A 25,486-nucleotide genomic window follows, 5' to 3' on the forward strand; every position below is an offset into this window, starting at 1 on the left:
GCCCTCCAGCACTGCTCCTGGGTCGCCTCCAATTTAAACCCGAGATCAGAGGCCCGAGAAGGCTGCAGGGCCAACGTGGGGTCACGGAGGTTGCCAGGACTGTCACCCTGGTGTCCTGGCCCCTTGGGCACTGCCCTTCCCCACACCAACACCAGACACGGTGAGCAATTCTTAAGCTAAAACATCGGGCTGACAGGCCAGGGTCGGAGGTCGTCAGCATCACCTCCTCCCAGGAGCAGCAGTCACCAGATGCACCCCTCCACTCTGGAAGCAGGTGAACACATCCCGGAGCAGCACCACGTGCCAGGCACCGGAGTCAACGCGAGGGATACGCAGCCCTAGGCCCTGGCACCGTGGACGCACACTGAGCACTGCATCCCTGGGAGGAGGGCAGCTCTCAGCGGTGCTCACCTCCACAAGCCCTGGAGACGGCGGAGGGTGCAGCCCACCCACAGCCTGTGCTGAGCAGAGGCCTCCAGAAGACGCTGGAGCCTCCGGCCCTGCACGGTCCCTCCCAGCAGCGGGCTCTTCACACTCTCCGGGGCCGGCCTGGCTGGCCAGGCCCAGGATGCAGGTATTACTGGCAGAAAGACGCGGACAGAGCTACCAAGGATTTCATCACCCAGTGCGCCCCCCACTCCTTCAGACGCGTTCACGTCAAGCCGGGCACTGTACCTTCTCATGAGCTTTCCTCTGCTCGGGGTCGAAGGGGTGCAGGACGCGTAGCCTACAGATCTCGCACACGTCCCCATGCAGGTAGACACACGCATCCCCAAAGCGGCACTCCCCGGCGGCCGCGTAGGGGCACAGCTGCTGCCCGCCGCCGTACGAGCTGCCAGCCTCCAGGTCGTCCAGGCCGCTCCGGATGGCGTCCAGGTAGGAGTGCGGCCTCAGCTCAGGGCCGCTCTGTGCGTCGCTGCAGCCCCCGGGGCTACTCCCCACGCCAGGGCAGGTCCTGTCTTCAGCCATGCCGGAGAGATCTGAAGAGAAAATGCCCAGCACACAGACTTGTGAACACCGGCCCCACCTTTCTAGGAAGCCATCAGTCAAAACCTGACAAATTAACCCTGACTTTGGGAGTTTCACCCTTGGGAACGTATGGAAAAAAAATAAAGGCCAGAGGGGAAAAAATGTTCAGAGTGATATTACTTAGGATTGTAATAAAAACCAAAAAGCCATAATTGGCAACACAGGGAAATAGCAAAGCAGACGGTGATACATTTATATAAAAGAATGTGAAAGTTGCTTTTTAAAAACGGCAAGTATGGAAATGTCAACACACGGACCAGTTACACTTGAAAAAAGAGAAAAAGTCAAATGGAATCCAGAATGATGTCAACAGGATTACAGAGACTTCCTTTTCACCAGTCACTTTACGGTGAGGAGACTAAAGATCCGGGGCAGGCTTCTGGCCCTTCAGCCACCATCCACCTCTCAGCCAGGAGCTGCCGCTGCCCCGGCACACACTCCTAACCTCCTCAGAGGGGGTATCTATGGGACGGACCTGTTGTTCGCTTAGTAGGGTATCTGCCTATCTTATGCTGAACAATTTCCAGAAGTAGAAACTCCTTCACCTGCTGAGAACCAGCCAATAAAAACAACTACAGTTTGTAGTCTCTGAACAGGCAGACCCTGTTCCAGGGCACAGACCACTCCTCAAGCCGTGACGGGCTGTTCTGTTTCTGAAAGTGCAACTGGTTCAGCGTGAGGACTAAGACTGTGAACCGACGGAGAAGGGAAACAGCGAAACACAAACTTCATCAAAATGTGGAGCTCTGCGACGAGCAGCCTGTGGCCTCTCAGAGCTAGGCCGGCACCCCACGAGGTGCCAGCAGCGGCCCTTCCCCACCTCGGGCACGAGGCCAGACGTGTGGCCCGAGCGCCCTGCAGCAGAGGAGGCTGTTCTCAGGGGGCTCTGGGTAGGTGCTGAGGGGCCCTGACAGGGAAGCCTAGAACGCGAGGGTGCTGTTCAAAGGGGAGACAGGGGTGCGCCTACTCACTTCGGTCTCTCAGTACCAACGTCCTTTTCTCACGCTTCCCAGGCTCGTGTAAGTTAGTCTTCACGATTGATGCAGTGAGCTCAGAAGCAGGGCGAGGGCTGTGGAAACCCGGGGAGGGCACCCCATGGGGCATGGTGCCCACGGCCCCACCAGCCGCAGCAGAGGGCCTCGTGTGATCATACCTGAGGAAGACACACGCAGAGGCATCAGGACCCCCACACGCACACGCCTCACCCGCCCCAGGCCGCAGCGGCTCCCCTTCTGCTCCATCTGCGCACGTGGACAGGGAGACAGTCTTCTCCTGTACTTTAATCGATAAAACTCTTACCAACTGGTAAGAACTGCCTGGCAATTCAGAGTGGGTGGTACACTGCTGTCTCTTACTTCCTCTGAGTGCCCTTGTGGAACTTGAGTGGGATGGACGTGCTGCCCAGACCACGCGGAGCCCAACCCGCCAGGAGATACTGGCTGTTCCCTGGACTCCTGGGGGTGCCCGCTGGCGGGAGCAGAGCAGGGCGGGCCAAGTGCCCGCGTCCAGGGAACACAGGGAGGGACAGAGGGCGCCCCCGGTCTAGGAGGCAGAGCAGCTGCTCTATGTGTGCACAGGGAAAAGGCACCTACAGACGGCGGTTTCAAATGAAGACTCCATGCGCATAATGTTTGCTGCACGGGCGCTCACACAAAAAGCTGGAAGCCACCTACGTCTCTAAAAGTAGCTAATATAGGAAGAGTTAAATGATGGTACATAAACATTATGGAAAGTTATAAAATTACAGTTAGTACGTAACAGTGGCAGCACTGGGAAGAGCTTATGACACGTTATTAAAAAAAGGCAAGACATAAAATCTTAGGTATACTGTGAATGCAAATTCATAGTTACAGACTCATAAGAACGGGCCTGAAAGTGACTTTGGAAAATTAAAATTGTTTTTAGGGCACTAAGTTTGAGGTTTCCGAATTGTTTTTGTACACTCCTTTTGAAGTTCTCCCCTCATCAAGACCCAAGGTCCAGATGAAGGATCTAAAGCCCGAGCGCCAGCTGAGGGTGGCGGCCGGCGCAGGCGCGGCTCTTGCCTGCAGCGCGCCCCGTAGGCGCAGCAGCCCTTCTGGTAGTATTTGCAGACGGTGGACGGCTTGCTGTTCGCCAAGTCGTGTGAGAACAGGCACTGGCTTCCTTCCCGACACACACCGTGCATAAAATACCTGGAGAGAAAGCAGAGGCACAGGGCTTTTAGAAGCACACTTCACTTTCCAAATCACCATAATCTTGAACCAAGTACACAAACACACACTCTCCATACACTGTGTGTTAAGTGGGCACTGCAGATACCCGTGTGTCCTTGACTCGAAGACACAGTGATTTTAGGCACACCACAGCTATTTCCATGGCAGTGTTTCAAGAAGAAAAATGATCCCACATATTTCTATCTTACAATACATCCTCTTGATCTAAGAAATGTTACCCGCGTAAAATGCGAGCCTCCTAACTAAGAAAGTACACGCTGAAGACCCACTCCGTTCTCACGGAGTTTAAGGGTCTGCTTGTACAGAAGCCAGAGATCTGGGCTCAGGCCCCAGTGGCGTCAGCTATCAGCACGTCGCAAACCAGCTTTGGGGGCCCTGCTGCTGCTGCTGCTGAGTCGCTTCAGTCGTGCCCGACTCTGTGCGACCCCAGAGACGGCAGCCACCTGGCTCCCCCGTCCCTGGGATTCTCCAGGCAAGAACACTGGAGTGGGCTGCCATTTCCTCCTCCAATGCATGAAAGTGAAAAGTGAAAGTGAAGTCGCTCAGTCGTGTCTGACTCTTCATGACCCCATGGACTGCAGCCCACCAGGCTCCTCCGTCCATGGGATTTTCCAGGCAAGAGTACTGGAGCAGGGTGCCAGTGCCTTCTCCGAAACTTACACCACCTACCCTACTAAACCATGCTAAGGACCACACAGAACAGCATAGCACCAGGACAGTCACCAGTAAGAACGTCCACTAAGCCATCCAATTCCAGCCCTGAAGGAGCCACAGGGAGGCTCTGTCCAGCCAGAGTAGAGGCCTCACTGAAGACTCAAGAGCGAACTGGAGCGGGAGGTGCTTTGACATTAAGGGCAAACACATTCTCAAATACAGAGATTTTAGATCTGCCCCAGTAATGTTTAGAAAAAGAGAGAAAAGCTTCAAAACGAGCTAAATGATAGCAAATAACTTACTGGCAGTTAAAACAAACTTTAACATTCTGTGAGGGAGAATAAAATCTAAATGCTCAAAAACACAACGTTTGGCATTCAATCGAAAATTACTGGATATACCAAAAAGCAGGAAAATGTGACCCCCAACCAGGAGGACAATCGGTCAGTAACAGGAATGGCCGGCAATAGACTCAGGAGACAAGGATTTAATTACAGCCATCACAGGTTGTGTTCAGTATGTTGGAGGCTTTAAGGGAAACACAAAGATAACATGAGAAGCGGACAATGTAACAGAGAAGCGAAGGGGACTTCCACAACAGATGAACCGAAGGCAACGGCACACACGACATGACGCTACAGCACGGCACCAGAGCACTGAGAAAGCCTCAGAAGGCCTGCAGACACGCGCAGACCACCCACACTGAAGGACAGAGGGGAAGAGAGGCTTTTGCTTCCAGCTAGGAGGAGCATGGAACTTGTCCTTCCACTATGAAAAACTAGGAAACAGAACAAAACATATCAAACAACTGCTTTCACACATGGACAAAAGGCAGCACCAGACTGGCCTTGAAGGCGAACAAAGGCACCAAGCCCGGCTTCCTGCCGCGAGGCATGTCTGGGCCTGGAGCAGGGAGGGTGACCCCAAGCAGAGCCCTGCGGTCTTGCTGAGATGAAGAGACAGAAACTGCACTTCAAGGAGGCAGAGGGAGGCTCTTTTAAAAGCCTATAAATAGAATTACACGTGTACAGTGACTGACTTTTGATAAAGGTGTCAAGGTAATTCAACAAATGATGTTGGACCCAGTATACACATGAAAAAACAAAAAACATCATGTCTGCTGATGCTCCCCAATGTGAGTGAAGGATACAACACCACGGCCACGTATCCTAGCCCAAAACCCTCAAACCCGAATCCAACAAAACTGTGGATCTACACATCACAGAATAAAATACCTAGGGATAAACCTACCTAAGGAGACAAAAGAAGTACTCCAAACACTGTAAGAACACATAAACAGATGGAAAGATATACCATGTTTGTGGACTGGAAGAATCAATGTTGTCAAAATGACTATACTACCCAAGGCAATCTACAGATTCAATGCAATCCCCATCAAATTTCCAATGGCATTTTTCACAGAAATAGAACAAAAATCTCAAAATCTGTATGTAGACACAAAAGACCCCAAATAGTCAAAGCAATCTTGAGAAAGAAAAACAGAGCTGGAGGAGTCAGGTGCCCGGACTTCAGTCTATACTACAAAGCTACAGTCATCAAAACAGTATGGCACTGGTACAAACCGAGAAATACACGTCAATAGACCAGGATGGAACACCCAGAAATAAGCCCAAACCAAGAAATACACGTCAATGGACCAGGACGGAACACCCAGAAATAAGCCCAAACCGAGAAATACACGCCAATGGACCAGGGCGGAACACCCAGAAATAAGCCCATGTGCCTACGGTCAACCCATCTATGACAAAGGAGTAAGACTACACAATGCTGGAAAAACAGTCTCTTCAACAAATGGTGCTGGGAAAACTGGGCAATCACATGCAAAAAAATGACAACAGATCATCTTTAACTCCGTATACAATAAGCTCAAACAGGATTAAAGACCTAAATGAGACCGGATACTATAAAACTCCTAGAGGAAAACACAGGCAGAATACTCTCTGCAACACATCACAGCAACATCTTTTTCTGATCCATCTCCCAGAATAATTGAAATAAAAACAAAAATAAACAAATGGGACCAACTCAAACTCAAAAGCTTTAGCACAGCAAAGGAAACTATCAACAAAACGAAAAGACAACTCACAGATTGGGAGAAATATTTGCAAATGATGTGACAGATAAGGGATTAGTCATGATCAGAATATATACAAACAGCTCATGATACTTAAGAGTATCAAAACAATCAACTCACTCAAAAAATGGGAAGAAGACCTAAATAGACATTTCTCCAAAGACACACAGATGGCCAGTAGGCACACAAAAAGATGTTCAGGATCACTAATCATTCAAGAAATGCAAGTCAAAACTACAATGAGATCTCACATCCACCAGAATGGCTATCATAAAAAAAATCCACAATCACTCACTGCTGGAGAGGGTATGAAGAGAAGGGAACCATCCTACCCTGTTGGTGGGAATGTAGACTGGTACAGCCATTATAGAGAACAGTACAGAGCTTCCTTAAAAAACTAAAAATAGAGCTACCGTATGACCCTGCAATCCCACTCCTGGGCGTGCACAGACGGATAAAAACATGATCCAAAAGGACACGAGCACCCCAGTGTTCACTGCAGCACTGTTCACAGCAGCCAAGACAGGGGAGCAACCTGAATGCCCATCGACAGGAGAACGGATAAAGAAAACACGGCACATACAACATGAGGGATGTGACTCAGCCATTAAAAAAGCATGCAATGACACAATTTACAGCAACCACGGATGGACCCAGAGAGTATCCTACCGAGTGAAGTCCGTCATACAGAGGAGAAGAAATACCATGTGACAGCCCTTACATGTGGAATCTAAAAGGAAATTATACAAGTGAACTTACAAAATAGAAACTCACAGACTTAGAAAATGAGCTTATGGTTGCTGAGGGGAAGGAAGAGTTAGGGAGTTTGGGATGGCCATGTACATACTGCTGTATCTTAAATAGATAACCAACAAGGACCTACTGTATAGTGCGTGGGAACTCTTCAATGCTATGTGACAGGCTGGATAGGAGCGGGGCTTGAGATCCAACCAGTCCATCCTAAAGGAGATCAGTCCTGGGTGTTCATTGGAAGGAATGATGCTAAAGCTGAAACTCCAATACTTTGGCCACCTCATGCGAAGAGCTGACTCATTGGAAAAGACTCTGATGCTGGGAGGGATTAGGGGGCAGGAGGAGAAGGGGACAACAGAGGATGAGATGGCTGGATGGCATCACCGACTCGATGGACGTGAGTCTGAGTGAACTCCGGGAGTTGGTGATGGACAGGGAGGCCTGGCGTGCTGCGGTTCACGGGGTCGCAAAGAGTCGGACACGACTGAGCAACTGAACTGAACTGGGGGAGAATGGATACATATATATGCATGACTGAGTCCCTTTCCTGTTCACCTGGAACTGTTACAACATTGTTAATTGGTTATACCAAAATACAAAATAAAAAATTCGAGAAAACCCCGAACTGCAGATCTTTGAGTTTATAGGAAATTCAGGAGGATTGGGAACAAACTAAAAGACTTCATGATGAAGCAACCAGATAAATACAAAAGAGGAGACAGCATGTGGGGCAGGTCTCTTTAACAAGCAAGTGTCATGGGAAGAGAGTAAGGGGAGAGGGCCTTGGTCTGGAAAACAGTTTGGCAGTTTCTTAAAACTTAAACATAAATTTACCACAGGACTCAGCGATTCCATTCCTAGGTGTTGACCCTGTCTACCCAAGAAAGATGAAAGCATGTTCAAACAAATACTTGGACAGGGACATTCGTAGCAACGTCATTCATAATAGGGTGAGAACTCTGACATTCCATCAAGTGGTGAAGGGATAAACCAACTGAAACATCCACATGGTGGGGTACTATCTGGCAACAGAAAGGACAATGATGCGCGCTACAAGGACGAAGGGCGAGCACATCAGAGCGCGTGAAATAAGGCAGATGTAGAAGACCGCATGTTGCATGGATTCACTTACATGTAGTGTTAAAAGGGGCACGTCTATAGGGACAGAATGGTCCTGATACAGACTACTGTGCAGCTTCTACAGGCTACACACAGACACAGTCCCTATGAATGCTATGAAAATTATACTTCAATAAAGCTGTCAAATTGCACTAGCTTAGCAGACAGAATATAAGGTATGCAATAACCAGTGCAATATTTGGTCCTGGATTATATTCTGGTTTGGACAAAGCAGCTCCAAAAAACACCTGTGGCCCTGGAGAAGGCAATGGCAACCTGCTCCAGTCTTCTTGCCCGGGAAATCCCAAGGACAGAAGAGCCTGGTGGGCTGCAGTCCATGTGGTCGCAGAGAGTCAGACCCGCCTTAGCGACTGAACAGCAACGAAGTGGAACAGAACAGTGAGTACACGTGAAATAAAGTGCTCAGTGAAAATGGGGAAAGCCTGCGGGACAAATGAGGGAACCTGAGCACAGACGGGCACAGACGAGACATCAGATAATTTACTGACATGGAAACTGAAGAGTGCTAACTGAGAAAAGCGTATCACTAAACAGAATACAGAGTAAAATGGTGCAGTCGGCACTGTGCGAAACAGTACAGCGACTCCTCAAAAATTAAAAACAGAACCGCCATACGACTCAGCAATTCCACTCCTGGGGATACACACAGATGAACTGGAAACAAGAACTCAAGTATTTGTACACCCCACATGATTCACAACAGACAAAAGGTGAAAACAACCCAAGTGTTCACCCAGGGACGAATGGAAACAACATGTGGTTTGCACAGGCAAGGAAGGAAAGCTGACAGCCGCTACCCGTGGAAGGCCTTCGAGGTGTTATGTAAGTGGTGACACCAGACACGAAAAGACAAGCAGCACAGAACCCACTCCCACGAGGTGCTCAGAACAGCCAGACTCACAGAGGGGAGCAGACGGCGGCTGCCAGGGGCTGGGGAGGCAGATGGAGAAGCTAAGTGTTTAAAGGGGACAGGTTCGGTTTGGGGGTTGGAAGAGTTCTGGAGGTGGATGGTGGAGATGAGCGCACGAGTGTGCATGTACCTACCACTGAACTGCACACTGAAATATGGTTAAGACGGCACATTGTTGTTATGTACATTTTACCACAAATTTTAAAACATACAGTATGCTCTCACACACACACACATATTCGCATTTCAAAATGCAGAAAGGTATTTCTGCCATGAATATACACTACTTCTGTAAGAGTAAATGATGGTTGTTTTAGTTTTTAAAAATTATAGAGTATTGAATACTGGGGAGAGTGTGTTTAAAAAAAACAAACATAAATGCTCAGTATAATACCTATCCAACCCCAAAGTTCACCTCTTATTCAGTTCAGTCCCTTAGTTGTGTCTGACTCTTTGTGACCCCATGAATCGCAGCACGCCAGGCCTCCCTGTCCATCACCAACTCCTGGAGTCCACCCAAACTCACATCCATCGAGTTGGTGATGCCATCCAACCATCTCATCCTGTCATCCCCTTCTCCTCCTGCCTTCAATCTTTCCCAGCATGAGGGTCTTTTCCAATGAGTCAGTTCTTCACATCAGATGGCCAAAGTTTTCGAGTTTCAGCTTCAGCATCAGTTCTTCCAATGAATATTCAGGACTGATTTCCTTTAGGATGGACTGGTTTGAGCTGACTCACTGGAAAAGACCCTGATGCTGGGAAAGATTGAACACAGAAGAAGGGCATGACAGAGGATGAGATGGTTGGATGGCATCACTGACTCACGGACATGAGTTTGAGCAAGTTCTGGTAGTTGGTGATGGACAGGAAGGCCTGGCGTGCTGGAGTCCATGGGGTTGCAAAGAGTCGAACGTGACTGAGCAACTGAACTGAACTGATCCTGGCCCCACGCATCAGAACAAGACCCAGTTTCCCCCTCAGTCAGTCTCTCCCATCAGGAAGCTTCCATAGGCCTCTTATCCTTATTCATCAGAGGGCAAAGAGAATGAAAACCACAATCACAGAAAACTAACCAAACTGATCACATGGACCACAGCCTTGTCTAACTCAGTGAAACTAAGCCATGCTGTGTAGGGCCACCCAAGATGGGTGGGTCATGGTGGAGAGGTCTGACAGAATGTGGTCCACTGGAGAAGGGAATGGCAAACCACTTCAGTATTCTTGCCTTGAACCCCATGAACAGTGTGAAAAGGTAAAATGATAGGATACTGAAAGAGGAACTCCCCAGGTCGGTAGGTGCCCAATATGCTACTGGAGATCAGTGGAGAAATAACTCCAGAAAGAATAAAGGGATGAAGCCAAAGCAAAAATAACGCCCAGCTGTGGATGTAACTGGTGATGGAAGTCAAGTCCGATGCTGTAAAGAGCAATATTGCATAGGAACCTAGAATGTCAGGTCCATGAATCAAGGCAAATTGGAAGTGGTCAAACAGGAGACGGCAAGACTGAGTATCGACATTTTAGCAATCAGTGAACTAAAATGGACTGGAACACATAAATTTAACTCAGATGACCATTATATCTACTACTGCGGGCAAGAATTCCTTAGAAAAATGGAGTAGCCCTCATAGTCAACAAAAGACTCTGAAATGCAGTACTTGGGTTCAACCTCAAAAATGACAGAATTATCTCTGCTCATTTCCAAGGCGAACTATTCAGTATCAGAGTCATCCAAGTCTATGCCCCAACCAGTAATGCTGAAGAAGCTGAAGTTGAATGGTTCTATGAAGACCTACAAGACCTTCTAGAACTAACACCCCAAAAAGATGTCCTTTTTATCATAGGGGACTGGAATGCAAAAGTAGAAAATCATGAGATATCTGGAGTAACAGGAAAATTTGGCCTTGGAGTACAAAACGAAGCAGGTCAAAGGCTAACAGAGTTTTGCCAAAAGAACACACTGGTCATAGCAAACACTCTCTTCCAACAACACAAGAGAAGACTCTACACGTGGACATCACCAGATGGTTAATACCAAAATCAGACTGACTATATTCTTTGCAGCCAAAGATGGAGAAGCTCTATACAGTCAGCAAAAACAAGACCAGGAGCTGACTGTGGCTCAGATCATGAACTCCAAATTCAGACTTGAATTGAAGAAAGTAGGGAAAACCACTAGGCCATTCAGGTATGACCTAAATCAAATCCCTTACGATTATACAGTGGAAGTGACAAATAGATTCAAGGGATTAGATCTGATAGAGTGCCTGAAGAACTATGGACAGAGGTTCGTGACACTGTACAGGAGGCAGTGATCAACACTATCCCCAAGAAAAAGAAATGCAAAAGGCAAAATGGTTGTCTGAGGAGGCCTTATAAACAGCTGTGAAAAGAAGAGAAGTGAAAAGCAAAAGGGAAAAGGAAAGCTATACCTGTCTGAATGCAGAGTTCCAAAGAATAGCAAGGAGAGATAAGAAAGCCTTTCTCAGTGATTAGTGCATAGAAATAGAGGAAAACAATAGAATGGGAAAGACTAGAGATCTCTTCAAGAAAATTAGATACCAAGGGAATATTTCATGCAAAGATGGGCTCAATAAAGGACAGAAATGGTAGGGACCTAACAGAAGCAGAAGATATTAAGGTGGCAAGAATACACAGAAGCACTATACAAAAATAGATTAACGTCCCAGATGACCACGATGGTGTGATCACACCTAGAGCCAGACATCCTGGGGTCCAAAGTCAAGTGGGCCTAGAAAGCATCACTATGAACAAAGCTAGTGGAGGTGATAGAATTCCAGATGAACTATTTCAAATCCTAAAAGATGATGCTGTGAAAGTGCTGCACTCAATATGCCAGCAAATTTGGACAACTCAGCAGTGCCCACAGGACTGGAAAAGATCAGTTCTCATTCCAATCGCAAAGAAGGGCAATGCCAAAGAATGCTCAAACTACCGCACAACTGCACTCATCTCACATGCTAGCAAAGTAATGCTCAAATTCTCCAAACCAGGCTTCAACAGTATGTGAAGCAAGAACTTCCAGATGTTCAAGCTGGATTTATAAAAGGCAGTGGAACCAGAGATCAAGTTGTCAACATCCACTGGATCATAGAAAAAGCAAGAGTTCCAGAAAAACATCTACTTCTTTATTGACTATGCCAAAGCCTTTGACTGTGTGAATCACAACAAACTGTGGAAAATTCTTCAAGAGATGGCAATACCAGACCACTTTACCTGTCTCCTGAGAAATGGAACCAAGGAATGGTTCCAAATTGGGAAAAGAGTACGTTAAAGCTGTATATTGTCACCCTGCTTATTTAACTGATATGCAGAGTACTTCATGTGAAATGCCAGGCTGGAATCAAGATTTTTTTTTCCCCCCAATGAAAAATTATTCAGTCTTTATTTATTTTTCCTTACAATATTGTATTGGTTTTGCCATACATTGACATGAATCCGCCACGGGTGTACATGTGTTCCCCATCCTGAACCACCCTCCCACCTCCCTCCCCATCTCATCCCTCTGGGTCATCCCAGTGTACCAGCCCTGAGCACCCTGGAATCAAGATTTAAAGGAGAGACAGCAATAACCTCAGATATGCAGATGACACCACCCTTATGAAAGAAAGTGAAGAAGAACTAAAGAGCCCCTTGATGAAAGTGAAAGAGGAGAGTGAAAAAGTTGGCTTAAGACTCAACGTTCAAAAAACTAATATCATGGCATCCAATCCCATCACTTCATGGCAAACAGGTGGGGAACAATGGAAACAGTGACAGACTTGATTTTCCTGGGCTCCAAAATCACTGCAGATGGTGATCACAGCCATGAAATTAAAAGACGCTTGCTCCTTGGAAGAAAAGCTATGACAAACCTAGACAGCACATTAAAAAGCAGAGACGCTGCTTTGCCAACAAAGGTCCATCTAGTCAAAGCTATGGTTTTTCCAGTAGTCGTGTATGGATGTGAGAGTTGGGCGATAAAGAAAGCTGAGTGCTGAAGAATTGATGCTTTTGAGCTGTGGTGTTGGAAAAGACTCTTGAGAGTCCCTTGGACTGCAAGGAGATCCAGTCCATCCTAAAGGAAATCAGTCCTGAATATTTATTGGAAGGACTGATGCTGAAGGTGAAACTCCAATACATTGGCCACCTGATGTGAAGAACTGACTCAATGGAAGACCCTGATGCTGGGAAAGATTGAAGGTAGGAGGAGAGGGGACGACAAAGGATGAGATGGTTGAATGGCATCACTGACTCGATGGACATGAGTTTGAGAAAGTTCCAGGAGTTGGTGATGGACAGGGAAGCCTGGACAGCAGTCCATGGGGTCACAAAGAGTTGGACACGACTGAGCAACTGAACTGAGGTGAATGAGAACCTAGTGTATAGCACTGGGGTGGGTGGGGTGGGGAGAAAGTGCAATCTGTTTGTAGGACATACATTCAGTTCAGTTGCTCAGTCGTGTCTGACTCTTCGCGACCCCATGAATCGCAGCACACCAGGCCTCCCTGTCCATCACCAACTCCCAGAGTTCACCCAAACTCATGTCCATCGAGTCAGTGATGCCATCCAGCCATCTCATCCTCTGTCATCGCCTTCTCCTCCTGCCCCCAATCCCTCCCAGCATCAGAGTCTTTTCCAGTGAGTCAACTCTTCGCATGAGGTGGCCAAAGTACTGGAGTTTCAGCTTTAGCATCATTCCTTCCAAAGAAATCCCAAGGCTGAGCTCCTTCAGAATGGACTGGTTGGATCTCCTTGCAGTCCAAGGGACTCTCAACAGTCTTCTCCAACACCACAGTTCAAAAGCATCAATTCTTCGGCGCTCAGTCTTCTTCACAGTCCAACTCTCACATCCATACATAGCCTTGACTAGACGGACGTTTGTTGGCAAAGTAATGTCTCTGCTTTTGAATATGCTATCTCGGTTGGTCATAACTTTCCTTCCAAGGAGTAAGCGTCTTTTAATTTCATGGCTGCAGTCACCATCTGCAGTGATTTTGGAGCCCAGAAAAATAAAGTCTGACACTGTTTCCACTGTTTCCCCATCTATTTCCCATGAAGTGATGGGACCGGATGCCATGATCTATGTTTTCTGAATGTTGAGCTTTAAGCCAACTTTTTCACTCTCCTTTTTCACTTTCATCAAGAGGCTTTTTAGTTCCTCTTCACTTTCTGCCATAAGGGTGGTGTCATCTGTGTTATCTGAGGTTATTGATATTTCTCCCGGCAATCTTGATTCCAGCTTGTGCTTCTTCCAGCCCAGCGTTTCTCATGATGTACTCTGCATATAAGTTAAATAAGCAGGGTGACAATATACAGCCTTGACGAACTCCTTTTCCTATCTGGAACCAGTCTGTTGTTCCATGTCCAGTTCTAACTGTTGCTTCCTGACCTGCATACAGATTTCTTAACCTTAGAAATGCGTCCCAATTTACAGTGCAGACAAATACTGTTTGATTCCCATGTATCCAAGTTACCGAGATTACCTAGTCAAATTCAGAGTCAGCAAGTAATGATAAATCGGTAGATGCTGGGGGGTGGGGAGGGGCGGGGCACGGGGAGTTAGTGTTTAATGAGGACAGAGTTTCCATTTAGGAAAGTGAAAAATATTCAAGAAATAGATGATGGCGAGAGTCACTAAACAGATGATGGTGGCTCGGTGGTCAAGAATCCACCTGCAATTCAAGAGCTGTGGATACTTGGTTTGATCCCTGGGGAGGGAAGATTCCTGGAGAAAATGGCAACCCACTCCAGTATTCCCGCCTGGAAAATGTCATGGACAGAGGAGCCTGGCGGGCTACAGACCACGGGGCCACAAAGTGTCAGACGCAACTGAGCACGCACGCATGCACAAACGTTGCACAACAGTGTGAAGGGACTTGGTGCCACTGACACGTACAGTTAAATGTGGTTAAAACAGTATGTTTTATATTGTGTGAATTTACCAACAACGACAACAAAAAAGGCGAGAAAGGGCACCAGAGAACAGGGGTTCATGCTGTGCCTCAGCCCTCCAGAGCCCGGGAGGCTGCTCAGCGGGGCGCCACGGTCTGAAGCCTCCCGCCCGCCCTGCTCTGCACACCCTTCCCCGTCTCTCCAGCTGTCCATCTCCCCACCAGCAGCCTGTTTACCAGGCCCACCGGGCAGTTCCTCTTCTCCCAGGAGTGTGAAAAGGGTGCTCTGCTCTGCGTGTCAGTGCCCACTGAGTCTGGGTACCACGTGCTCAGTCGCTCAGCTGTCACTCACATAAAAAGCGACACCTGGAAAGCCCCTGGGTAGCATGTGTCACCTCTAAACACCAACAGAATCAAGTTTCTGAGCCTACAAAGATGACTGGACCTGTGATGCAAGCGACGACACGGAGGCGGTGTCCTGTAGGGTCTCGTCTAGGTGGTCAGCTAGGCTCTTCTCAGGCGACATCCCTGGGGCTGCCACCAGACCAGAGACTTGTGTAGTAACTTGCTATAAGGCCGGATGTAGTTTTATGTAAAAAAAAGAAAAAAGGCTCTGAACCTGGCAAACTAGGGGTATTCTTGTTAGAAACATTAAAAAGATAAAGAAAGGGCCTAAATAAACCTTGGTATTCACAATACTGGCTTTCAGAGTGTGCAGCAGCATTGTGAATACAGCAAGCCTGAGCCCACCTAGAAGGCGGGCCCCTGCCTACAGCCCCTGGGGCCTGGCTGGTAGACGGCCCCCTGCACCGAGAGAGACAGTCTCTGAATGACGAGACGCTCGCTGCGCGTCTCCTGTGTAGCATCTGGTTGGTGCTGCGCATCTGCTTTCCCAGGAGTCTGGTCTGGGGACATGCTGGGCAGAGGGCGAGAGGCCTGGGCACAGTGTGCTGCATTTCCGCTGCAGCAGGAAAAAGGTGCTGTGACCCTTTATGGGAGGAAGCCTGCACTCAGGTTCCCCAGATGCCACTGGAGTCTGTCTCCCTTAGGATACAGCTGTGATCCCTCACCACTCACTGTGATCAACCTTCATCTTGAGTACAATGATACGTTGAGTTCATGGGTCATTCTAGCCAATCACCAGCTGTAATGGTGATTCTGGGATCCCCAACATGGAAGTGTATCACACTTCTCAACAGTTTGGTAACTCTTCTGGAGAAACGCTACTCAACATTGTGACGCAATTCCGGGACTCCTCTGGTGGCCCAGTGGTTAGGAATCCACCTTGTAATACAGGGGATGCAGATCCAACCCCTGGTCGGGGAACTGAGATCCTACATGCCGAGGAGCAACTAAAGCCCCGCATCTCAACTACCGAGCCCCTGTGCTCCGCAACTGAAGATCCTGCGTGCCACAACTAAGACCCAACTCAGCCAAACAAATAAATATAAAGGAAACAAACACTGATAGATTCCAACCATCCTCAAGTATGGTAATCTTTGAAGGTGTTAAAAAAAAAAAAAAAATCAGTGACAAGAGCCAAATCCAGTTATCAGAATTAAACTCCTGAAGAGTGGAATGCAGATGACACCACCCTTATGGCAGAAAGTGAAGAGGAACTAAAAAGCCTCTTGATGAAAGTGAAAGAGGGGAGTGAAAAAGTTGGCTTAAAGCTCAACATTCAGAAAACTAAGATCATGGCATCCGGTCCCATCACTTCATGGGAAATAGATGGGGAAACAGTGGAAACAGTGTCAGGCTTTATTTTTTGGGGCTCCAAAATCACTGCAGATGGTGACTGCAGCCATGAAATTAAAAGATGCTTACTCCTTGGAAGGAAAGTTATGACCAACCTAGATAGCATATTCGAAAGCAGAGACATTAGTTTGCCAACAAAGGTCCGTCTAGTCAAAGCTATGGTTTTGCCAGTGGTCATGTATGGATGTGAGAGTTAGACTGTGAAGAAAGCTGAGCGCCGAAGAATTGATGCTTTTGAACTGTGGTGCTGGAGAAGACTCTTGAGAGTCCCTTGGACTGCAAGGAGATCCAACCAGTCCATTCTGAAGGAGATCAGCCCTGAGTGTTCATTGGAAGGACTGATGCTGAAGCTGAAACTCCAATACTTTGGCCACCTCATGTGAAGAGTTGACTCACTGGAAAAGACTCTGATGCTGGGAGGGATTGGGGGCAGGAGGAGAAGGGGACGACAGAGGATGAGATGGCTGGATGGCATCACTGACTCGATGGATGTGAGTTTGGGTGAACTCCGGGAGTTGGTGATGGACAGGGAGGCCTGGTGTGCTGCGATTCATGGGGTCGCAAAGAGTCGCACACGACTGAGCCACTGAACTGAAAGAGTGGAAGAGAACAGGTTCCAGTTGGCTACAAAAACAGTTCCACACAAGTGAGATCTAACAAATGCTTCATTAATGATTTCTTTTGGAGAAACTAGACAAAATTTCCTCAAAGAACCAGGGCAAGACTGCCAGATACCATCTACCTAACCAGGCAAGAAGAGGAAAGATGCTCAGTGGTGGGCCTGCAGATGTCTTTTATATGGAGTAATTCTACCACCACCTCCCACAAGTCCTATTTAGAAAACACACCTTCCCAACTGCACTAATTATATTCCCCATCAAAAATTCGAAATATTTAACCATCACTCAAGTTCCCAGTTTTCTCACTTAGAAGCTGGTGACTCCATACAAGGCATTTCACCTCTGTGACTAAACTGAAATTTAGTTTCAAATGTAACTTCTAAGCCTCCACCATTGCCTCAAGCAAGGCAAGTGTGAAACAAGGAGTGGAGCCCGTCCAGTCCTGTTTCTGTAGCGTGTGTCAGCACTTCCACCACCCGGTGACAAACCCAAAGCTTCCCTGGGAGCGGCCCGCCAGCCCTCAGGGCATCTCTGTCAGCTGCTCACAGCGATTCCTCACCATCTGGGTTATACTAAGCCTAACCCCGGCCTCTTTCATGGGGTACGTATCCTGTAATGAGTTTCCAACTGCTCACCCTTCTGGATGGCCAAACCATCCCTCATACGTCTTGCTAGAGACCAGAAGCAGACCCGAGCTGGTGAGCACTGTGGGCTGTTGGTATGTGACGGGGGACGCGCACAGCTGAGACTCAGAGTAGGGAGGTTCTTTCCAGGGGACACGCCAAAGCCATCTGTTATCCTGGGTAACCTAAAGACGGTTTCAGGTGGTGCGGCTGTTATCTGTTGCAGAGGGTATCCGGTTCACTTCCAGCTACACAGCCGCCAGCAGCTGTGGCTGAAGGCTGAGCCACACAGAACCAAGCTGGCTCGGTGCAGGTCTTTCCACAGTGCCCGCCTCCAGCAGGACATTTGGCAAATCACTTCCAAGTACACGGGCAACTTGCATCCTCAGTGTCACCTTCCTTCACCTTTTCCCACGTATTCTCACAGGCTTAAATTTTACAGCTGTACTGCCTGTGACGACAGATCCATAAAGGGGGAAGGCAGACTTGGACTCCCCTGGTGGTCCGGTGGCTGAGACTCTGAGGGGGCCCAGGTTTGATCCCTGGTCAGGGAACTAGATCCAGCCATGCCACAGCGAAGAGTTCAAATGCCACAACTAAACTGCCTGCGTGCTGCAACTAAGACCCACGGCAGCCAAATAAATAAAACAAACTTTATAAAAAGGGGAAGGAACTTAGCTAATGGGAGGCATGGCGATAGGCTTGAAATAACTGATTAGTGGTAGGGATGAAATAAAGAACAATGTAGTGGTTAAAGGAAGACTGTGAAGTTAGCTTCCTATATGACCTCGAGTAAATAATTTAAATCTCCAGGCCTTTCCCATCTGTAATATAAATATAATTCACAGTACTTCATAGACTGCATGTCAGTGCTTAGCCTAAAACATCCTCAATGGTCTTAGGATTGTTTGTTATTATCTAATCTCTTAACCAACCCTACTGGTTGGGCATTGTTATTCAGTCACCCAGTCGTGTCTGAGTCTGCCACCCCATGGACTGCGGCATGCCAGGCCTCCCTGTCCCTTGCCATCTCTGAGTCTGCCCAGGTTCATGTCCGTTGCATCGATGATGCCATCTGGCCATCTTATCCTCTGACGCTCTCTTCTCCTTCTACCCTCGATCTTTCCCAGCACCAGGGGCTTTTAACCCTAACCCTAACCCTAAGCTGGGTGGGCATGGCCATCCCCATTTTACAGATGAGGAGACTGCAGCCCAGGTGAAGCCAGAATCAGAATCCAGAGCTGCCCTAGTTTGGAGCTCAAGCGCTTCCTATCACTCACGGGCCACAAGGTGCCCCATATTTTGTTGGTGCCTTTCAATGAGTCACAAGGTCCGGGCCTGACACTCTGGGTCTTAACAAAGGGGCTGCTATCACATGAGGAGGAGGACAAACAAACTGGTTACCAAGCAATAATAAAGGCTGCACTAGGCTTTTGAAAACAGATTGAAAACCTAGGGAGATGGTTTGGAAAAAAGAATCAGCAAAAAATTGAGATTCTGGACAGACTGACATTCTGGAGAGAGTGGAATGCTGAGGAATCAGGGGAGCTGACCGACAGCACAGAGGTGTGAGTGGCCATTCTTGCAGTCCAGGCAATAAATGAATGTCTTTGTCCTTAAGTCTGGGAATCCTACCATTTAGCTCATATTATAATAGAAGCAAAACAAACACTTTGTCCTGCTGACATGCAGCATAAACCAAAACCAGTTTGCACCTTGACATAAACCAAAAACAGCAGACCACCCAGTTTTAGATCTGGTCTTCCAAACAAATCAAACCTTGAACATTTCATGTAAGTTGTCAACGTCTGGAGATAAGATCTCCGCATATAAGGTTCTGAATGAGAAAAGCTTTCCATCACTACTGCACTAATGTGAACCTGGCACTCTTGGTACCACTGCCATTCTTCCTATGTAAATATGTCTTCTGTTTCTCCTTTGGCAAGGCAGACCCTGTGACGCCAGACTCTTTGACATCCCTTTGCAAGTAACCTTTCTTCTTTTTTAATGTGGACCATTTTGAAGTCTTTACTGAATTTGTTACAATATTGCTTCTGTTGCTTATGTTCTGATTTTTTTGGCCCTGAGGACTGTGAGATGTTAGCTCCCTAACCAGGGATCGAACTGGACCCCCCTACACTGGAAGGCAAAGTCTTAAGCACTGGACAGCTAGGCACAGCCCCACTGTATAGTTTTGGATGAGTTTTCCTTTTAGTATCAGCAAATTAAAAACTTTGAAAACTCCCGTAGTAAACAAACTGTAATTTAGCATTTCCCGAACTTATTTGGGGGCCAGAGCACCTACAAGAGCACAAACTCTGAGGCCACATATGTGCCACCTGGAAGCTGAATAACCTTGGAAGTCAGTTCACTGCTGAGGTTTGGCTGGTGATCCACGGAATGGTGTGTGTTGCTGGATGACAAGCAACATGGCTGATAGGGAACCTCAAAGAGCACCCAGGGCACCGCCAACAAACATCACTTTGTACACAACCGATCCTTTCTCAACCTTCCAACCCACTCTAGTTTCTCTGCACCAACTTCTGCAGGACACTCCTATCTGGGAAAACCAGAACCAAAGCTTGTAGGTCAAGCCATCTCCTAGGATAGAAAGAACAACCCCAAGGTGATCTTGATTTACATTTCTGTTCCTCCAGGTAGATGTGAATTTGGGGCAAGCTTCAAGTCGGAGCACAGCTTCTTCTCATCTGTCAAATGAGACACCACGCAGGTGGGAGATTCCATTACAAAGCGGCGCAGACATAAGCACCGTTATGCAGACGCGGCTTAGACAGGGTAACGGAATTTGGTATACAGACCACAATGATTAAAGATATTGTCCAACAGGGGGAAGTTTACAGAAATATACATAATCATAGGCACAGGTCCTCACAAAAGACCTTCTATTACAAATAACCTAGTGAAATTCTTTTCTATCCACACAAACTGCCAATTTCTGACGACGGCACAAAGGCCTTGGATAAACTGGTTGAACGGTTAATAGAGACTAATGCTAACAGGAAACTTCTCACATCACACTTTCCCAACTATTCATAGTAAGGAAGACAAGCAGCAACACAGATGATACACTCTTCATTACGTATAATAGAAACGTACGGCTGGGGGCTGGGTACCGCCGCCCATCGTGTCCCACACAAATTTAACTCAGACCAACTATTAAAAGTTGTACTTTCCAGGTCCAGTAAGAGCAGGACCCCCAAACCTTCAAGCCACATACCTGCCGAGGAACGCGGGTGTTACACACACCAAACTCCTTCTATTTAACGGGCGCAGTGGAGCCATCGGTTTTGAATTTTCTACAACTACCCATCCACCCGTTACTGCTCTCACTTACCCTCCGTCGGCCTGAGTTTCCTGCACTTCAAAACAGGAATGAAGCCTGCCTAGTAGTGTTACTGTGAAGGCTGCTGAGAACACAGGCCTTGGGGATACGCGGGACAAGAAAGAAACTTAGAGCAAATGCTATTTCCCACACAGCAGCTCCCAACTCGCTAACTGTGCACGGGAGTTCTCCAGACGCTTAGGAACCGAAGGCCGCTTCCGCGGGCCCTCACCGACGATGAGCGCCTACACCTGGGTGGTATCGCCATTTGTAAACAACCTCCTGCGCCCCCTGACTGCACAGCGGCGGCTTCGCTCCAGGTCTCAGGGGCCCACCTCTCAGCCCCCACGGCCCGGCCAGCGCCCCCTCCTTCCAGCCGCGCGGCGGCCGGCGCAGCGCCCGCGGGGCTCCGCCACGCACCGCCCGGTCCTGGGCATCGGCCCCGCCGCGCCGGCCCCGCCGGGGGACTCCGGAGCCCGAACCTCGGGAGAGCCGCTTCCCACCGCCCCACTGCGGCTCGTTTCCCTGGCACGGCGGTGAGGCGCGCGCGGGGAAGGACCCGCGGCGCCGCGCGCTGACCTGCAAGTGACCTGCTTGGTGCTCATGGCGGTCGGAACGGAGGGCCTTCGTGCGGCCGATGCCTCTAGCTCTCCCAGCCGCCGCCGTCTCCGCCTCGGCCTTGGCCCTGCCCATCCCGCGGGTCCGCGTCACGCCGGCGCACGCCGGCGTCTCCGTGCCGCACGCTGGTGGCGCCGGCAGGAAACCTCGCCACCGTCACAATTGGTTCCGCACCGGGGTGAGGCGGGGCCAACCGCCAATCGCTGCACTCCTAGTCCCGCCTCCCCAGGCCTCCCGGGCGGGCGCGGCTAGGCTCTCAGGCCCGCGGGTTTTACGCCCGGGGGCCCATTGTTAGTCCCTACGGGTCTCTCCCTTTTTTCTTCAGCATTCCTTAGCGACTTCTCGTGGCTTAGGATCACCTCAGCCCTTCCGCGGCCAAGCTCCCCCCTCTCCTGTGCGCAGTTCACTTCAGTCGCTCAGTCGTGTCCGACTCTCTGCGACCCCATGAATCGCAGCACACCAGGCCTCCCTGTCCATCATCAACTCCCGGAGTTCACTCAGACTCACGTCCATCGAGTCGGTGATGCCATCCAACCATCGCATCCTCTGTCGTCCCCTCCTCCTCCTGCCTTAAATCTTTCTCAGCATCAGGGTTTTTTCCAATGAGTCAGCTCTTCGCATCAGGTGGCCAAAATTAGAGTTTCAGCTTCAGCATCAGTCCCTCCAATGAATATTCAAGGTTTTATTTCCTTTAGGATGGACTGATTTGATCTCTTTGCTGTCAATGGGACACTCAAGAGTCTTTACTGCTGTAAAAATATTGTCTTCTGATGAATGAGCATAGAATATACTTCCAATTATGTAGCACTTTTGAAATTTCTTTAAGAAACTTAGGAAGAATATTGGAAAATTTGTCGTTTTCAGTGTAGAAGTCAACAACTTTTATTATGTTTATTCTCACGTACCTTGGTGAGTTTTTTGGACGCATTTTAAATGATATTTTTTAAATGTCCTAATTGTTTATTGCTTGCTCCATGCTACATTCATGTATCAGTTCCAGTGGTTTCTTTGTTTTTTGGATTTTTTACACATACACAATCATGCCATCAACAAATAATGATAGTTTCACTTTGTTTTCAGTCTTCACATCCTTTATTTCTACCTCATGCCTTATTGCACGGCTGAGAATCTTCAGGGCAACTGTGAACAGAAGCGGTAATAGTCGACACCTCTGTCTTGTTCTTGAGTTCAGGGAAAGTAATATTTCATCATTAATTAAAATGTTAGGCCCAGAGTTTTTAAGGCTACCCCTTATCAAATAAAGGCAGTTTCTTTATTATTCTAGCTTTCTTTAAGACTTTTTAATAATAAACATCTTGTTCTTTTAAAACAAATTTGTTTTTCTCCTCTCTGAGAAAACCACACAGTCTTCTCCTTTATTTGGTTAATGTATTGAATTATATCAATTGATTTTTCAGTGCTAAACCAACCTGAGATTCCTCAGATATACCTCACTTGGCCATGATACATTATTCTTCCTATAAATCATCAGATTTGATTTGCTAATATTGTGTTTAGGAATTTTGCACCTGATTCATAAGAGATATTATTCTGTAGTGCTCCCTTGATGTCCATGTCAGGTTTTGTACTTGAGATGTGCTGGCCTCATAATACAAGTTTGGAAGTCTTATCTCTTTTCTATTCTTTGGAAAAGTCTGATAATATAGGTATTAATTTTTCCTCAAATATTTGGAAGAATTCACCACTGAAGCCACCTCAGCCTGCAGTTTCTGGCATAAACAGATTTTTAATTAAAGATTTAACTGCTGTATTACATATGGGCTGGGCTTCCCAGATGGCTCAGTGATAAAGAATCCACCTTCCAATGCAGGAGATGGGGGTTTGATCCTGGGGTCAGGAAGATCCCCTGGAGTAAGAAATGGCTCTTCTTGCCTGGGAAATCCCATGGACAGAGGAGCCTGGAGGGCTAGAGGCAATGAGGTAGCAAAGAGTCAGACTCGACTGAGCATGCACGCACGCAGGCACATACAGGCCTATTCAGATTTTATCTTGTCAGGTTTGGAAAGCTTTTTTCCCCCAAGTAAAATAGTCCATTTCAATTAAAATTATTACATTTATTGTCATGGAGTTAATAATATCTTCTTTAAAAAACGATCTGTAACCTCCTTTCATTACTGACACTAATTGGTTATCTCCTTTCATTACTGATGGACTTCCCTGGTGGCTCAGATGGTAAAGCATCTGCCTACAAGGCAGGAGACCCAGGTTCAGTCCCTGGGTTGGGAAGATCTCCTGCCGAAGGAAATGACAACCCACTCCAGTATTTGTGCCTGGAAAATCCCATGAATGGAGGAGACTGTTAGGCTACAAGTCCATGGGGTCGAAAAGAATTGGACACGACTGAGCAACTTCACTTCATTACTGATATTATTTGGTATTTTATCTCTTTTTTAAAAAATTCATTTTACTAGAAATTTATCAATTTTGTTAATCTTTTCAAGGGAGAAGCTTTGGACTTTGTTCATTTTCCCCACTGTAGATGCTTTTTATATTTCACTGATTTCTGCTCGTATCTTTAGTACTTTTTTTCCCCTACGTTCTTTGAATTCATAATGCTGCTATTTCTGGCTTCTTCAGATGGAACTTCAGATCATCAATTCTCAAATGTTCTTCTTTTTTGAGTATTTAAAGCTATAATTTTCCCTCTAAGCACATTTTAACTGTGTTTCACAAGCTTTTAAGTCCTATTTTCATTATCATTTAGTTCAAATATTTTCTAATTTTCATTCTTTGACTCATAAGTTATTTAGAAGTGTTCTGCTTAATTTTCAAACAACTGAGACTTTCTAATTATCTTTTCCTCACTGATTTCTAGTGTAATCCCAGTGTGGAATTGTCTTTTCTCTTTTAGGTTTGGTCAACAGTTGATTTATACATTTTGAAGCTGTGTTTTAGGCTCAAATTTAATGCTTTATCTTTTTTGTGTGTTATACATTACTGAGAAATGTTCCTCTTCATGCTTAGCTGTACCTGTTAACCAGGGCAGAGTTATATCAGTGAAAAAAAAAAATGTGTTAGAAAGTGTCAAGAGACTCTTCTAATTTTAAAAGTAATTAGAAGAGGAACCTGGAGCTAAAGTGCCATTCTCATCACATATTCTAAGGACTGGACGCACAAGCTACTGAAACTGATTCAGGAAGGAGAAAATATGAATAGACCTCCATCAGGAGATTGAATTAGTGATCCAAAAGCTTCCCACAAACAAAGAAAATTCCAAAACCAGTAGCTTCACTATATCTGGGTGCTCAGTCATGTCTGACTGTTTGCGACCCCTGAGGACTGTAGGCTGCCAGGCTCCTCTGTCCATGGTATTTTCCAGGCAACAATACTGGAATGGGTTGCCATTTCATTCAGGAGAGGATCTTCCCAACACAGGAATTGAACCCTTGGCTCCTGCATTGGCAGGCGCATTCTTTACCACTAGCGCCACCTGGGGAGTCAAGTTCACTAGTGAATTCTATTGAACATTCGAAGAGGAATTAACACCAATCCTTTACAGAGTCTTACAAAGAGCGGAAGAGGATGGAATGCCTCCCATTCTATGAGGCCAGTATTACACCTTGATACAAAAAGCAAACACATCACGAGAAAACTACAGATCAATATACTTTTATATAAAGAAAAATATAAAAACTTTCCACAAATTACTAGCAGATGGAATGCAGCAACGTAGAAAAAGGATTATCTGCCACGACCATGTGAAAAGTATCCCTGGAGTGCAGGACTGATCCAACATACTGCTGCTGCTGCTGCTGAGTCGCATCAGTCGTGTCCGACTCTGCGCGACCCCACAGACGGCAGCCACCAGGCTC

General features: G+C 47.2%; 1 protein-coding gene across 2 annotated transcripts in view; it reads right to left on the reverse strand.

Moving 5' to 3' along the window:
- The window catches only part of MKRN2 (makorin ring finger protein 2), a 38,116-nt gene extending 15,918 nt beyond the window's left edge, over window positions 1–22,198 (reverse strand). Inside the window, exons 1-4 of one of the 2 annotated variants that reach the window (XM_070776924.1) lie at window positions 22,161–22,198; window positions 3,075–3,203; window positions 2,001–2,182; window positions 676–980 (exon numbers count right to left, since the gene is read on the reverse strand). In XM_070776924.1, the coding sequence (XP_070633025.1) occupies window positions 676–980; window positions 2,001–2,182; window positions 3,075–3,203; window positions 22,161–22,183 (639 nt within the window). In that variant the 5' untranslated portion in view covers window positions 22,184–22,198. Of the gene's footprint in view, window positions 1–675; window positions 981–2,000; window positions 2,183–3,074; window positions 3,204–21,614; window positions 21,769–22,160 lie in introns of those variants that run through there. The other variant, XM_019984359.2, reaches the window with a different exon arrangement.
- Between the last annotated feature and the right edge of the window lie 3,288 nt (window positions 22,199–25,486).

The sequence above is a fragment of the Bos indicus genome, chromosome 22, assembly GCF_029378745.1.
Source record: "Bos indicus isolate NIAB-ARS_2022 breed Sahiwal x Tharparkar chromosome 22, NIAB-ARS_B.indTharparkar_mat_pri_1.0, whole genome shotgun sequence".
NCBI lineage: Eukaryota > Metazoa > Chordata > Mammalia > Artiodactyla > Bovidae > Bos > Bos indicus.